This window comes from Anolis carolinensis, chromosome 1 (genome assembly GCF_035594765.1).
Source record: "Anolis carolinensis isolate JA03-04 chromosome 1, rAnoCar3.1.pri, whole genome shotgun sequence".
Classification (NCBI taxonomy): domain Eukaryota; kingdom Metazoa; phylum Chordata; class Lepidosauria; order Squamata; family Dactyloidae; genus Anolis; species Anolis carolinensis.
In genome coordinates this window covers 23,628,922-23,645,617 of record NC_085841.1, presented here as the reverse complement: position 1 = coordinate 23,645,617, position 16,696 = coordinate 23,628,922, and the positions used below count along the sequence as shown (strand labels likewise).

General features: G+C 37.3%; 1 protein-coding gene and 1 long non-coding RNA gene across 3 annotated transcripts in view; one reads left to right on the top strand and one right to left on the bottom strand.

Moving 5' to 3' along the window:
* epas1 (endothelial PAS domain protein 1) overlaps window positions 1-16,696 on the top strand; it is a 129,638-nt gene that overhangs the window by 85,527 nt on the left and 27,415 nt on the right. For both annotated transcript variants that reach the window (XM_062971230.1, XM_003225178.4), the window contains exons 3-7: window positions 1,687-1,838; window positions 3,007-3,091; window positions 4,624-4,742; window positions 4,841-5,043; window positions 16,350-16,456. In XM_062971230.1, coding sequence (XP_062827300.1) covers window positions 1,687-1,838; window positions 3,007-3,091; window positions 4,624-4,742; window positions 4,841-5,043; window positions 16,350-16,456 — 666 coding nt within the window. The remainder of the gene's footprint in view (window positions 1-1,686; window positions 1,839-3,006; window positions 3,092-4,623; window positions 4,743-4,840; window positions 5,044-16,349; window positions 16,457-16,696) is intronic.
* Window positions 12,585-16,354, bottom strand: LOC134296401 (uncharacterized). The gene is made up of 2 exons (XR_010003133.1): window positions 15,633-16,354; window positions 12,585-14,814 (listed from the first exon to the last, which is right to left on the bottom strand). It is a non-coding gene; the product is annotated as an uncharacterized LOC134296401 (long non-coding RNA).

The window sequence follows — 16,696 nt, the reverse complement described above, 5'->3', positions numbered from 1 at the left end:
CACTAATTTAACAGCCAACTCTGGTTAATGCTTAGATGGAAAGAACTTGTTGAAGTAGAAGTGGGGCAAGGTGAGCTCAATACTTATTTCTATAGTAGTTTCATACTATTTCTGAATGTGATTACTGTCAGTTTGTTTTAATTTTGCCTTGTAACTGATGCTTATTTCATCATTCTCACTGTCAGGCTGATAGATGTTCTGTCTCCAAGTACTGCAGTTTTCAGATCCCTTGAACATATACATAAGAGTTGGGAGGGGTACCTTCATGCCATTGCCCATGGCTGAGACACCTCTAATGTCACAGATTGTATATTTCCAACTCAAAAGATACTTCAAAGTGTCCATATGCCTACTGCATTTAAGGAAGCCAGAATTTTACCAAAAACACTTTTTATATAAAGTAGAAGCCAGAAACAAACAAGCTTCATAATGGAGAAACCTTCTACCACTCAAGCCTATTTATAGCCTCATTAAGCTTGCAGTCCAAAAGCACAACCGTTCAAATACAGGCAATCCACTTTAGTCCTTTTGTTGCTAAAAACTTAACTCCATGGAATGGTATGAGATCAAACACTTTACTTCCTGTTTCAGGAGATGTTTACTTTTTCATACGAACTTTCTTGGAAAGTCTCTTCACCAAAAATGTACATAAAGATTGCATGGGCCATTGGCCTTGGTTGCGTCAGACATGTGCTTTGCACAGAGCTTGGGAAATTTTCCTCAATCAAGGAAGCAATGGCATTGAATCTGCTAGACCTGAGCAAGATACTTACAGATTGGGAGAGAGTTGCTATAAGTAAAGTCAGCTTGACAGCTGTGAATAGCAAAACTGTGGTAACCATGTGTCCTAATTTACAAATGAATCTTCTGAAGGCCTCCTCTCTTTGAAGAGCTGATCAGTTCAAGTTCTGTTTAGAGTTCAAAAGTAGGTAGAAATAGGGGTTCCAAAGCTAATAATGAATAGTAGTACTTGGAGTAGCAGACACATATATCAAGTGGTAACTGTGGCTTCTCCACTATGGTGTAATATATTTTGTTTCTATTTATATCTATTTCTAAGTTTACATCTATAAATAAAATGAGCATATGAAATCTTATGCGGTTCAGTGTTTTAATTTGTACTGATGTTTCCCCCCTTTTTGGTGGTAGGTAAGCAGGCATCTCTAGGACCACACTAAATGCAGTGGTCTTACTGCCAAATTGGCTTTCCTAAGATTACAGTTAAAGAATCTGCAGCTATGGGTTATTTGGATGTCCAACCCACAAAGTGGGAGAAATTGCCCCAAATAGGTCAACTATCATTTCAGGAGTGATGGATACTTCTGTAACACTCTTCAGTCAAGAACACTTCCAAATGAAGAACATTGATTGAAAATGTAAAAAAAAAAAACCAAAACACACACATCAGAAAATGGCAGTCATTTCCCTTTTCTGGCTCTTTGAGAGGAGAGGAGGAGAGACAGTTGTTGGCCCCTGCCATATTATGTGAAGTTCAATAATGTTATAGCACTATGCCATAATATTCTGTTTAAAATATTTTTCCAGTAAAAGTAACATTGCAGACATTTTGTTGGATGTTACTGGAAACATTATAGGTGTTGATGTCTGGTCATGTTTTGGAAGCAATCACCTAAATGTCATTTCTGGTCTTCTTTTTTGTTCTTTTCCTCCCACCTCTTTGCACAGTCTGCACTGAAAACAAGAGAGAAATTGAGTCAGATCAGCAGATGGACAACTTGTACCTGAAAGCTTTGGAGGGATTTATCACTGTCATCACACAAGATGGAGACATGATCTTTTTGTCAGAGAACATCAGCAAATACATGGGCTTGACGCAGGTAACACATCCTCTATTAATTTCTCAAAGAGCAAGTTGGATTATAATTGCATCCGCTTCTCCCTTTTGGTGGTGTGTTCAACATAATTCAACTAATGCTCCTGTAAATCTGAGAGAGGCATACTGTAGTTGCTGAAATACTTTTCAAATGAAGGGAAAGGTATGTTCATTATCATGGGAGCAAGAAACCTGTTTGGAAACCCTAAAAGAACCAGGCCCTGTGTTATCTTAGAAACTATGAAACTATGTCCATGGTTAGTACTTGGGTGAAAGACAACCAATGAATTTCAGGTGCTGTAAGCTAGGTATTTCAGAGGAAGAAACTGGCAAATTCACCTCTGAATTTTCCTTGTTTAAGAAAACTCTATGAAATTCATGTGATTGCCATAAGTAAACAAGTGACTTGAAGGCATCAGTCTTAGGGACAAACTGAATGAAGAGAGTAGAAAGATCTCTGTTTGCAGCAATGTGATGCAACAAGTAAATATATACTGATGATTAATGTGTACATTGTTGCTCAGTTAATGTGCCATCCATTTTGCCTATACAACCATAACTTTTGGAGGGGATGTCAAAAGGGATTTGCATCACCCTTAAACACACACACTTATTGAAATAGTATTCTTAATGTCACCTTCTGCATAGAGATCCTGAAAAAAAGAAACATTTCCCATATATCCAAAGTACCTCCACAAAGACTATGAAATATGAGAAATATCTAAAAGATAATGGGAAGTTTTGTCATACAGTGTCTTGAGCCTCTGAATGGTATTTGAATGGCAACTTCTTGGGGACAGGACCCATTGAAACATAGGGAATGCAGTGGAAATGGAAGGGGACATTTAGGGATTTTATCTGCTTTAATATAAAGTGCACAGTTCCTATAGGCTTTATACTTAAAGAAAGTAATTGCATGTTTAAACAGTGCACCAAATTTTAATGACATAGCAGTTTAGTCATTGAGGGCTAATAGTAATACGAGATGCTTGGGAGCCACAAAAATTCATAGCCCATGTGTTGCTAAGACCAGGTTTTGGGGAAAATAAGATGCAGATTTGACAGTCTAGAATATTCCTGTATACAGTTATGTTGCAGTATCAGCTGTATTCCAACAGTTCTCATTTTCCCTTTTGATTTTATTTTTGTTTTGTTTTCTTATTGCCAACCAGGTGGAATTGACTGGGCACAGCATTTTTGACTTCACTCACCCGTGTGATCATGAGGAAATTCGAGAAAACCTGAGCTTGAAGAATGGCAAGTAATGTTTTAAAAAGTGGGCTTGAGGCATGGTTCACAAGAGAATGTATCTGCCAAAATGAAGATACAGTGTTTCCTCACTTATCGTAGGGGTTACGTTCCAGGACCATAAGTGAAAATCCATGAAGTAGGGATGCTAGGCTTCTCCTTAGGAAGGAAGTAGAAAGAGGGAGGGAGGAATGAAGGAAGGAAGGGAAGAAGGGAAAAAAGAGGCAGGGGAACATGGCACCGCCACCTTCTCCTCGTGCTACCAATTGGGCTCCTTCTCCGCCCTGCTGCCCGCACCCGACTGAGACCACTGCCACTGTAAATCATTATTTATATAATTTTTATATTATCTTAGTGTTTATTAAAAAACCACGAAACAGCGAGTCCGCGAAAAGCGAACTGCGAAGTAGTGAGGGAACACTGTAATGTGTTTGCTGAAGAAGAAAATATGACAGATATTTCCAATGGAAAGACCTAAAAATGATCTCAAACCTCAGTGAGAAGAAGTGTTTCCTCAAGTTTTAGGGGAGTATGGAACCATGATAGTTAAAATTGCTATAGCAGGTACATCATAAGAGAGATTGAGAGGACCATTCAATGTTTGCATGTTCACCTCTGCACATTTTCCCAGTACAAAGGAAAAATAACAGCTCTGTCAGGAAATTGGTCCTGTTTTGAACTGGATTATATGAGTCTACAGTGCCATATGATCCAGTTCAGATCTGATAATCTGGATTTTATATGACAGTGTAGAAGGGGTCTTAGATACAAACTGACAATATTTCAGTCCTGGCTTAGTGTGCTTCAAAACTCAATTTAGCCTTTAAATATTGTACTTCTTTGCTCAAAAGACCGAACAGGGTACAACATAAAATGTTTGGAAAGTTTATACTATGTGTGTGTTTATGTGTTTCATATTTTGAGAAAATATCTTTAAAAATAAGCAGTATTTTAATTAGGCATTAATGCCAAAACAGAATGGAACAGACATGTGATATTGACATGGATTGAAAACAGATTGATCTGTCCTAATCTGAACTAGGGCTGGAAAACAATTCTGTTCCATTCACATTGGAATAAGTATTTACCATGTCTTCACTTTTGAATATATATACAAACTGGAATGTCATTTAGCCTTTTGTATCCATGTTTCTCTGAAAAGTGCAAACTAATTTTCCTAGCAAAATGCTGCACAGAGAAATGCATCCTAAAACATGAATGTTAGTGGGAGGAAACCACAAAAAATTAGAATACCATGAAAAACAGATTTGGGATTTGTGAGTTTATAGGCAAACCCACATGCTAAAATGAACATGTTTGACCAATCTAAAACCACAGTGGGGGTATATGGGGGTTGAGCACTCTAAAAATAATTTTTTAAAATGTTGTTAGGCTGAGCAAATGGCAATGAGGATGCTTTCACCTTATTGGATAGACAAGAATAAATACTCAACTCAAAGAGGGGTAGTTTTTAAGCAGTACAGCAGCAGTTATATCAAGTCATTTTTTTCCAAGAAAAATCTCATCTGCCTTTTCCTTAGGTCCAGGCTTTGGGAAAAAAAACAAAGAGATGTCCATGGAACGTGACTTCTTCATGAGGATGAAATGCACTGTTACCAACAGAGGCAGAACTGTAAATCTCAAATCTGCCACATGGAAGGCAAGATATTTTTCCCTTGTATTGGTTGGGAGATTTAATATATGGGATAAAATTACTGCTTAATAATATAAATAATCTTTCTCTCTCTTTTGTTTCAGGTTTTGCACTGCACTGGACAAATTAAAGTCTACAATACTTGCCCTCCTCATGCTCTGTGTGGTTATAAGGAGCCTCTCCTGTCCTGCCTTGTATTAATGTGTGAACCTATTCAGCATCCCTCCAATACTGACATCCCACTGGATAGTAAGACCTTCTTGAGCCGTCATAGCATGGACATGAAATTCACCTACTGTGATGACAGGTAAAAGGATCCAACCGACTGCACAGGTGGGGAATGTCTAGCCCTCCAGATGTTCTTGGGTTCTTTATGTAACAGGAGAAACAGTGTTGCATTTCCAGTGTGATAAATTGTGATGCACTTCCTTGTGATTGATTTCTCAAAAAAGTGCCATAACTTTAAGTCTGTGTTTGTGCAACATGGGGCGAAAATGGCAATTCAGATATGGATACAAGCAAAAGAACTGCCCCAGTTTTGAGGGTAACACTGGTTGCATTCCACATGGATGAGCATGTTCTGAATTAATATGAATAAAGTCCCAATGTAAACATGATGGACAAATCTAATTGAATTGAATTTGTCTGGGAATTGCAAAGTTTGTGGTCCTGTCAACACTATCCTGTAGTCCTGTGATGGAGAATCCATTTAGGAATGCTCCAGATTAGAACCAGGATGAAGTTTTGATGTAGATTGTTTCATGGCCTCTGCAAATAACAAAATTAGACAGAGGATTTAGACAAAATGAGACAGAGGATTTTGAGTTTATGAAGTGGACTGTATGGTTCCAGCAAAAAAATCATTAGGAATATAAAATTAAGGGCTAAATCCAGTAAGCCCTAGCCAAAGCAGATGTACTGAAATCAGTGATACTTATAAATGTTGACTAATGAAACCACTTTAGTGGATATATTCTTGCTTTTCACTAACATTATACTTCTAACAGAACAGGAAGCAAGTTAACCCGACCTTTCCAGTTGGGTTAGAGTTCTAATTGAATCTTTCCCATTAGAAAATATTCAGAAATACCATCCCGCAATCTGAAGTAGTAGATTTGATATGGTAGATTGCATGAAATCTACCATACCATTCACTTGCCAGAGGCTTGATCAACAGATGTAAGAGGAAGAGGTGGTATGATAGAGAAGAGAGAACAGATGTCGTGGGTACTGTTTGTGAATGTTCCTCACTTTTCAAATTCCCTTTTCTTTAACATGAACTTGAACCATAATGCCCTTCAAACTGAGGACTACACTCTACTAATCTTTTAGACAGAAAATGAATCTCTACATTAGGACACATGACCACCCTATATTAAAGCAAAGCTGTACAATTTAAAAATGTTTAAATCAAGTGTAGCTGCCCAGAAATATCTTATAACTCAACATGGTAGCAACTATCATAATGGTAATTGTGTGTTGATCTGCCATAACACTCTTTTGTTGCATCTTCAAATTACCAGTTAAAGCAGCATGAGTTTTTAGACTTCATCATGAATTATGGCAGTTTTATTGCCTACAATCGACTACAAAGATATAAACACAAGTTGTCAAGATCTGGTCTAAAGTAGGCCAAAGGTGGATCTGGAGCCAGTTCTGGATCTCGGCATGATTTTCCATAGATTTGCAATTAGTGATGTGCATTCAGGACTTACCTTGTCCCGTTTCGTGTCCCAGCTTTCAGTGGGGGCCCTATTCCATTTTCGTCTGACCTCCGAAAATCAGGAGGTCAGACATTTGTTCTGTTTTGTTTTCTGGGCTGAAAGATCTGTTTTCTTTCAGCCCAAAGCACCCGGGCCTACAGGTGCATCCGGGCCTCACAGGGCCTGCAGCCGATTGATCTGAAAAGCAGGCTTGGAGCCAATACCGGCTCTTGCCTGCCTTTTGTTTTGAGCTGGTTTTTATTCCGGGGACTTGCCATTTTGTGCCATCCAAATGGATGGTATGAAACAGAAATACAAATGGAACAAATACCGCACACATCTCTATTTGCAATGTGTTTCTTACAGTGGTTTAACAATTAGCAGCAATAGAATAACACAAGTATATATGTCATAAATTATACTGCTCTTCCTATCAAATAATTTTGTTTCTTTCATAGTTTATTCTAATATCAGACCAGACTTTCCAATTTACATTGAAAAATATATAGAAATATATCTAAAACTGAAAATAGGGATGTTTATGTGCTCTGAGTTAAGCTCCTACTAAAGTGCTTCATTAGCACCTTTACAATCATTAGTTGAAAAGAAAGGCTAACATTCATCATTGTTTTGAGCCCACCATGTTTTTTGTTAACAAGTCTAGCCGTTGTGCAACTGGGATTGTAGGAAAGATTAGGCAAATGCTCTTATGACTGTGCAAAGACCACTTGTGACCGAGATCAGAACACTTCAAGATTTGGTATGCAAAATATCACATTACGTAAGGTTCCTGTATGTTTGGTGGAGCTGCAAGTTTCCTTCCCAAAACATTCACATATTTCAGAATAGTTCAAGAAATCTGTATGAGCAAAGAATACCAAGCCAAATCTGAGTAGGTATTGGAAGGGAGGAAAAGAAGGGGGAAAATACGTGCTAGATAAGAACTTTCTGTAGAAATACCCAGGCACTCCCAGATCAGGAAGAGATGACAAAAAAAGACAATGATACAAAATAAATTAAATGTATTCATTTTACTAAACAGTGTCAGCAAGAAATGTTGGTTCAGAAATCTTATCTGTTTTGTGCCTTGCTTTCTTGAGATCCCTATATATCAGACAAGACTGCAAGAAAGTGCTTCAATATGATGTAGTCCAGCAGTTGTTGCATGCTGCTTGCTTTTAGTATAATTTCTTGTTGGCTTTTAGAGAGGCAAATATTGATGCCTCTCTACAAGCCAACCGTTGGTTCCTAACCTTTGGTTCTCCAGGTGTTTTGGAGAACCAAAAGAACTTCAGCTCCCACAATTCCTAACAGCCGGCAAGATGGCTAGGATTTCTGGGAGTTGAAGTCCAAAACAACTAGAGAACCACTAGCTTGGGAACCACTAGCTTAGGCAATAAAACACCACACAGGCTCATGGGAGATCTTACTCAAACCCTTCTCCGATTCTACTTTTTTATTATGTTTGTTTGTTCATGCCATTGTATGTTGTTTTGACAACTGACTGTTTTGTATATGCTGGAAACTGCTCTGAGTTCTCTCAAGGAGATGGCGCGGTATATAAATAAAGATTTATTATTATTATTATTATTATTATTATTATTATTATTATTATTACTCATATTCTTCTTATGGTAGCATACATATTTAAAGTTGCTGTAGACTTTCTGTGCATGATTGACAGATCACTATAAATTCTAACTATAAAGATATTATACTTTCTGCTATTTGTCATCTTTAAAATATGTTTTTGCTCTTCTCTGGTCCCTTGCCATGCTAGAATGCATAGTCAGTTTTTCCCAAGCCATTTCCATATAAAATAGCCCCTTTCTCCCAGAAGATACAACACTGAAATTTCTGCTGTAAAATGAATCTTCCTGTTGGATTAATGATGTATCCAGCTGACCCACACTTGCTTGTTAAAGGAGGAATAATCCATTCTGTAAACCTCTGGTGTGGGTGAGACTAAACTTAGGAAGGATTTAAACTGGCTGCTAACAAGTGGCTTTAATTGAGTGCTTAAATTAAGTGGATGCTGAATTCAGATTTTTTAAAAGACTTATACAGGTTCCATTCAGCCAGTCGTGCTATTTAGGATACTGTTGGTCTTCAGTCCACCCTCCCAAAAGAGCGCCAATAGTCATTTATTCCAATGTGACTGAGTGAGCATGCTTTTTCCTATTTTAGGTTTCGAGGAGGGGGTTTTTCTACATACTGAGTTTGCAGGACTTTGAAAGGGCTGTTAATATCAAGTTGTCTTCTATGTCACTCATTCCTAGAATCACCTAGAATAAGTTGATGCTGGCTTGATGGGAATTATCAACAATATTAACTTTTTTTCCTTAAAAGTATTTTTTTTTTTGTTGTAATAGAGAGAGAAAACCTTTGCAACTTTTAGCATTTTCCTGAACCAGTGATGGCTAGATTGAGTAATAGGAAATAGGAAATTTGCCTATCAGGTTGAGATAATGTGACTTGCTCAAGCTCTCTCAGTGCATTTCCATGGCTGAGTCAGAATTTGACCTCCAACCTGGAGTCCCACTGCAGCACTCAAAGCACTACAGCACATTGAGTCATAATATGTAACGTATCATAAAACCAAACATAAACTGAGAAGCTCCAAGATGTATAACATGGGACTATGCTACTAACAACATCTGAGTCTGGATCTGAAACTTCTGGTGTCTTTTCTACTTCTCTTATCTATGCGTGAAACATGTGTTGCTTGAAAGGGACTTGGGCAAAGTGTGCGATGTGACACGGGCAAGACATTTAGCATCACATCTGGTGCTTAAAGCCACATGGAGCTTGCTAATGCAATTTCCATATCTGCTGTCTGCGTACATTAAGGTTTTTGGAAATCATTGGTTTGGAATATCCCATTGGTTTGGAGCAAATTAGCAACCGTGATAGCTGCTTAGTAAGCCATTTTTGCGAAATGTAGGTGGTTCAAAAAGCTAAAAGTCAAATGCCTTTAGCTAATCAATTTCTTACAAGATTATTTACTTTTTATAATGCATTAAATAAATAAGTAAATGATCATGTAACAGATCTCTTTTCTGCCTATCAGGAGCCCAAAAGCTAATGTGTACAATACATAGAAACATTGTTTAAAACCAAATTGAACAATTCAGTTCTGACTGGCAGAAGAAAGTAAAGAGCCAACCTGACTTTTCTTGAAAGAACTGAAGTGCTGCTAAAGGGAACACATACATGTACCATCCTAGGCTTTTGAGAGGATTTACAAAACAAAACAAACAAGGCACATCTCTTATTAAGGAGTAATGCCACCAGAGCTGCTGAACTTTCTGACCGAAAGCTGATCGAATTGGGGAAGCGGGGGGAGCTCGTGCTGTTAGCCCCAGCCTCTGTTAACCTAGCAGTTCAAAAACTTACAAATGTGAGTAGATCAATAAGTACCGCTCAGGTGGGAAAATAATGGTGCTCCATGCAGTCATGCCAGCCACATGACCTTGGAGGTGTCTACAGACAACACTGGTTCTTCAGCCTAGAAATGGAGATGAGCACCAACCCCCAGAGTCACACTCGATTAGATTTAATGTCAGGGGAAAACCTTTACCTTTACTAATGCCACAAAGGTGGTTTGATGAAGAATTAGCTGAAGCACAGGTATGCAAATGATTTCCTCTAGTCATCAAGTGTAGCTATTTTAAAACTTTAATCACTAGTTAATATTTCAATCTCAAATACATAATGTTTATCATTTCATTCTTTTCCCGCATTACCTGATCTTTAAGAGCATAAACACAGTTCCCTGACATTTAGCATCTAAATAGGTTTTAGTACTGTGAGAGCATACTTCTTAGTTGGTTTTGGTTTGAACCATAGGAAACACCACTTCTAATATGCAAGGTAACTTTTAATCCAAGATTATACTGATCCAATTGGACATGACATTTTCACAGGAGACGTATGCGATATAAGAGGTAATTCTGTGGTGTGAACTTTGGTGAAGTTAATGTCATGTTGAGGAGTTGGGTGAAGAATGAAAGAATGTGAAGGGATTAAGATGCTCAGGATTGGCATGAGACCCAGGAATGAATGCACAATGTTGTCTTTCAGCTGCAGGGTGAAATGCATTGTCAGACATCTATAAAGTCTGTCTGAGCTTTTCCTGCTCAAATACCCTGGGTGGTTTCATTTTAATTAATGAGCTTTTCCTAATATTTAGGAATCTCATTCACCATGTACCACTTGATTAGCTTGTGCTACAACTAGAAGTGGGTAAGCACTCTGAAACAGGTTTAATTCCAGTTTTTAGGGAATCTCTAGTTACAGTTTCTGTGATACCGCATCATTGGCCATGCTTGGTAATTTTTCCTATCCCTGGCCTTTACCCTAAAAACATCCTTTTTGCTTGTCAAGCCCCATTGCCATATAATCCAGGTTATCAAAGCAAATAATTCACATTATTTGCTTTAAATTGGATTATATGAGTTTACACTGCCATATGATACAGTTCAAACCAGATAATCTGAATTTTATATGGCAGTGTAGAAGGACTCACAGAAGACGCCTTCCAGATGGTCCATATAACCAACTCTGCCTACTCCAAGCTACCCGTTACTTTGGTAGCTGAGATAGGTACAGAGGTAATTTTTTACTCATTATCTTTTTGGGGAATAAAAGCCACTGGTTATTTTAGCAACTTTTTGTCAGGTGTGAGAAAGTCTCTTAAAACCTTGGAATTTTCATTGCCAAAGGACTTATTTTGTGCAAAATGTATGCTTAGTCGTTTTGCACAGAAAGCAGCATTTTCGATGCAAAACAGGATGTTTTCTATGGAAATCACCTATGTATGAATTTTGCACAGGGTAATGCTGTAACTGCAGTGTTTTCTGCACAGTAAACAACATTTTCTCTGACCGCAAAATGCTGTTTCTTGTGAAAAACAACCACATGGAAATTTTGTACATGGTAGGTGTGAAGATTTTCATGAGTCCAGAGTTTCTCAAAATTCAAAAAACACTTTTTTGACCATTTAAAAATATTTTTGAATATTCTCCCCATCCTGAGTAGAAAATACTACTGTATAAATAGTGTAGAAATAGGATTCATCAACCCATTGATTGCTATTGTCAGAATGGAGTGAATCATGCATAATACTAATAGTTGTGGTTATTATTATTATTATTATTATTATTATTATTATTATTATTATTAACAAACTCTCTTTGTGGTTCAAGGAGTGGTACAACTGATGCTTCAAATATCTTGTTGCAATCCTACCGATGATCCATTTTATACGCCTCCAGGTTTTGCCAAGGCAGAATATCTGTGTTTTGAGACCCAAACCTCATATTATCATGGCTAATTAGTCCCTTAAGTCTGAATCTTGAAAACAGCAGGTACAACATGAATCTTTTCGGAAACAAGGGTCTGATTTCTTGCTTTTTTTCTGCTGTACTTTTAATTTGCCTCTTTATTTGAAAAAAATAAAATTTGTGTGAAATGGATAGGGAGGAGGAAGAGCCAGACTGTTCCAATGTTGCACAGAAGTCAGCATCCTTGTGAGAATAGAGTGTTGCCATCATTAGTGATAATGGCAATTACGTGCTTGGAGGCAGAGGAGGCTGTGTGTGTTTGTTCTAGGGTTGTATTTCCTGGCTGTGGAAGGTTAATGTCAACTGGGAATGATGCCGTTCAAAGGGGGTTGCGGTTGGACGTGGGGGGAGACACGTGCATCGTAGCCTCTTGGCTTTGTAGGGTTTTTTCATCATTTTTTTAAAAAAGTGTCATCCAATTACGTTATACAGCAGACGATACAAGATGAACTCTTGGCTTAGATATGATCGAAACTACACAAAATGTAACAAGGTTATCCTGAAATGCTGAGAAAGAGGAGTGAGAAAAAAAGAAGTCTCTGTCTTAAAAGCAACGAACAGCAGTCATTTGGATATAGTAGATTTTATTATAGATTTAATTGATTTTTTAAAAAGTCTTCTTTGCAGTCAGTACATTGGTAAACAACTGTGTTTTTCCGGCCCAAATCTTCACAGCACTATTTGTTTGTAACCAGCACTTGTACATTGGTGACGTTAATAGCAAAGTCACTGTGTGAAAATCTTCATGGAATTTAGCTTAGGAAACATTATTGCATAAGTACAGCAGCTGACTCTCAAAGGGCAGGGAGACCCACTTTTAATATCTGGCCTACTATTTGTTTAAAATGTTCTCTTAATAAGGGAAATACCAAAAGCTGTGAGCTCATTCTTAGCAACCATTTCCTTTTTTTAAAAAAAATTAAATTCTTAACATAAGAAAAGGCACAATTAAATGTACAATAACACTTTTGCATACATAAACACAGATATAGCTAACTGCAATTGCATATCAAACTACACAGCATATATCTCTATTCTAATTACATATAACTCTAAACTACATGAATAAGGTGACACAGCAGGTTAAACTGCTAAGCTGCAGAACTTGCAGACTGGAAGGTCAGCAGTTCAAATCCATGGGACAGGGTGAGCTCCCGCTGTTTGCCCCAGCTTCTGCCAACTTAGCAATTCAAAAACATGAAAATGTGAGTAAATCAATAGATACCACTTCAGCGGGAAGATAACGGTGCTCCATGCAGTCTTGCTGGCCAGCTTAGAAATTTAGATGAGCGCTAACCCCCAAAGTTGGACTCGACTAGACTTAATGTCAAGGGGAAACCTTTACCTATATACATGAATTGATTTTGAAAGTGGATTTCTTGCTTCCTTTTTTCGGTTTCTTTATAATTTAGTATTTTCCTTCCAACTTATGTCCCGCCATTAGTTTACTTTTGCTTATTTTAACATTAACAAATAAATATCTCAACGATTTATATTTCCAAACCTATACATAACACCTTTCCCTTTCCCTCACATATATATTGGTAAAAAGGTTTCAATTCTTCCAAGACACTAATCCCTCAACAGCATCATAAACCTGTCCATTTCTATTATTCCCCACATCTTTACTATACAGTCTTCTACAGTAGATATCTCTGTGACTTTCCATTTTTGAGCATATGAAATTCTTGCTGCTGTTACCATGTACTACAGTATTCTTTCATGTTTCTTTTTATTTGATTGTACAACAGTCCTTGTAATGTAAGTTCTGGCTTGAAGTTGATTCTTGTTTTAAGTTCCTGGATTACCCCATGAATTTGTCTCCACAATGTCTCCTTTTTGCAGGTCCATCTCATATAGTTGTAGGAGTCTTCATAGACTTTACATTTCCAACACTATTATTTGCAACTTTACACATTTTTGACAAGTGAAAGACCTGTGGTCTAAGCATCGAATAAATCTTGACTTGACTTGATATAAGCTCATACATTTTTTATATGAGCGGTCAGGGGTGTTAAATGCCAGCTGAACATCATTTTATAGAAATTCTCTTTATTATTTTTCATTGTCTTTTTAAAAGAAGAGAAGAAAATAAAAACATTGGGTATTTATTTATTTATTTACTGTATTTATATACCACTTTTCTCACCCCAGGGGGGACCTAAAGCAGTTTACAACATAATAATGGCAAAATTCAGTGCCTAACATATATATAAAACCAAATCATAAAATCTAAACTAGAAACATAACTATGCAATAAAATCAATAAGACTATTAAACTTAAGATATAAACAACATTTAGATATGGAAACATAGAATTAAAAAGTTAATCTACCAGAAAAAGGAAGATACATGACAGAAAGTTAGATTCTATTTCTTTTAGATTATGAAGACGACAGTAGAGACAGAGCAGGAAGTGTTTATAGGGCCCTTTATTTTCCATTTCCTAATTTTTCTATCCTCGCTTCAATATATTTTATGCCCACTTTTCTTTTCTTTGGTTTTAGATTAAGTAAGAAATGTCTTTCTTTCTTTTCCCTTCCTCTTTTTCTTCTTTTTAACATCATAAAAACCTTTTCTGTATTAGATAACTATGGAAGAAGACAATAATATAAGATGCTAGAAATGTCTTGCTTTATATCCATTCTTATGCCCTCCTCCACTCCTCATATTTTATCAATTAAAATTATATTGTAAAAAAAAAAGTATTTGATCATGCAAATTTAAGTCCCTTCTGCTACATTTTTCAAATGGGACTATTCTTAAGTTAACAATGAGTATTTCTGATAAATAGCATTCGAAAATAAATACTCAGCTGATGGTGGGTACATATGCAAGTTATAAATTAAAATGCTAAACAAGCAGGGAAAAGTATGTAGCAGAAATAAAAGACAAAGAATGATACAGTACTTACCATAAAAAATTCCTCTTCTACTATTGAGTTTTACTATAGGTAATAGTATTGCATCACAAAAGGTATGATAATAGCAGCTTAAAGAGCTGGGCATGTTTGGCCTGCAGAAGAGAAGGCTGAGAGGAGACATGATAGCCATGTATCAAGATGTGAGGGGAAGTCATAGGGAGGAGGGAGTAAGCTTGTTTTCTGCTGCCCTGGAGACTAGGATGCGGAACAACGGCTTCAAATTACAGGAGAGGAGATTCCACCTGAACATTAGGAAGAACTTCCTCACTGTGCGAGTTGTTCAGCAGTGGAACTCTCTGCCCCAGAGTGTAGAGGAGGCTCCTTCTTTGGAGGCTTTTAAGCAGAGGCTGGATGGCCATCTGTTGGGGGTGCTTTGAATGCGATTTTCCTGCTTCTTGGCAGGGGATTGGACTGTATGGCCCACAAGGTCTCTTCCAGCTCTATGATTATATCATTCTATATCACTTCTAAAAGGATTTTACTTTGTTATTGGGAAAAGGAATTAATTGTAAATAACCAGCTGTTACCAGTCAATTCTGACATCAGTGCAATCCCCTCATCTATAAACTCCACCTTTTCGGAGCTCACTATGTCCATTTCTATTGTTGCCTTGTGGTTGCATGATATTTCAGGCACAACATATTCCTACTGTTAAGTTCAGCTTCCAAATCTGTCAAAACATTATTGAGCTATAGTAAGCAGTATCTGTTTTATGTGAAATGTAGAATAGAATTCCGCCTAGTTTAAAGATGCATGTACTTTGGTTACTCAATACTTGATAGGTGAGGAATAAAAATGTATTATGCCAAAGGTGATAAGAAAGTGCTGACATGTCAAGTTAGTGATTCGTGTATTAAATCCAGTGTTTGATGCACCAGTCATCCAGCAATGAAATGATGATGATGATGATGATGATGTTTCTTACCTGCCTCTCCTTGTGGCTTGAGTCAGGTTATAATATAGCTAAAAACATATAAACATAAAAACATTATAAAATACACATATTAATTCATATTTCTACTAATACTTATATTAAAATACATAGAACAAAGATTAAAATATAGTAAACACAAGAGGTGATTTTAAAATTCATGATTAAAACTTTTTCTTTTACTTATATATTAGAAATGAGTTATTAATGTCTGAGATTCTGTGCTTAAGTATACAAAGATATGTAAGAGGTCACATTCCAACTTTACATCTGCCAATTTAATGTTGAGACCAACATGGTGGTTGTAGATTATGGAAGTTGTAGACAAATGAACTAGGAGGCATCAGGTTGAGGGAAGACTGCTCGACAAATAACAAGAAGCTCAGTATTTACGAAAACTCAAAAGACAAAAGGGATTGTGGCATATCTGACTAAACATTTCAAGTGATGGCCATTTAGACCAAACAATAGAATTGTACTGCATCTAGTTGCTGAGATACTTAGAGACAGTGGACGGTTCTGGATGTGACTAGCTATATCTGACACACACATTGGCCACCTTTATTCCTAATATCACAAATAACTGGGGAGGTTTTTTTGGTAAATTAGTTTTTATTTAACTTGAGGAAATGAAACAATATGAAATGAAAGGTGTGATGAACATTCAAAATCCAGCATCTAATGAAAACCCTTTTCTCTCTAAAAACCAAGGATAACTGAATTAGTGGGATATCATCCTGATGAGCTGCTTGGCCGATCCGCATATGAATTCTACCATGCACTGGACTCTGAGAATATGACGAAAAGCCATCAGAACTGTAAGTCATACTCAAAGGCACTACAGTGTTCCCTCCCTACTTTGTGGTTTGCTTTTTGCTCCCTCACTGCTTCGCAGTTTTTTCTGAGAGGTGCACATGCGCAGAAGATGCCCGTTTCCCTTTTGCGCATGCGCCCTCCCTCTCGTTGCCGTCCAGCCGGGCCACTCTGGATGCTGGCGAGAGGGAGGCGCATGCACAAAAGGGAAACTGGCAGGCACCGGAAAAGAAGAAGCGCAGGAA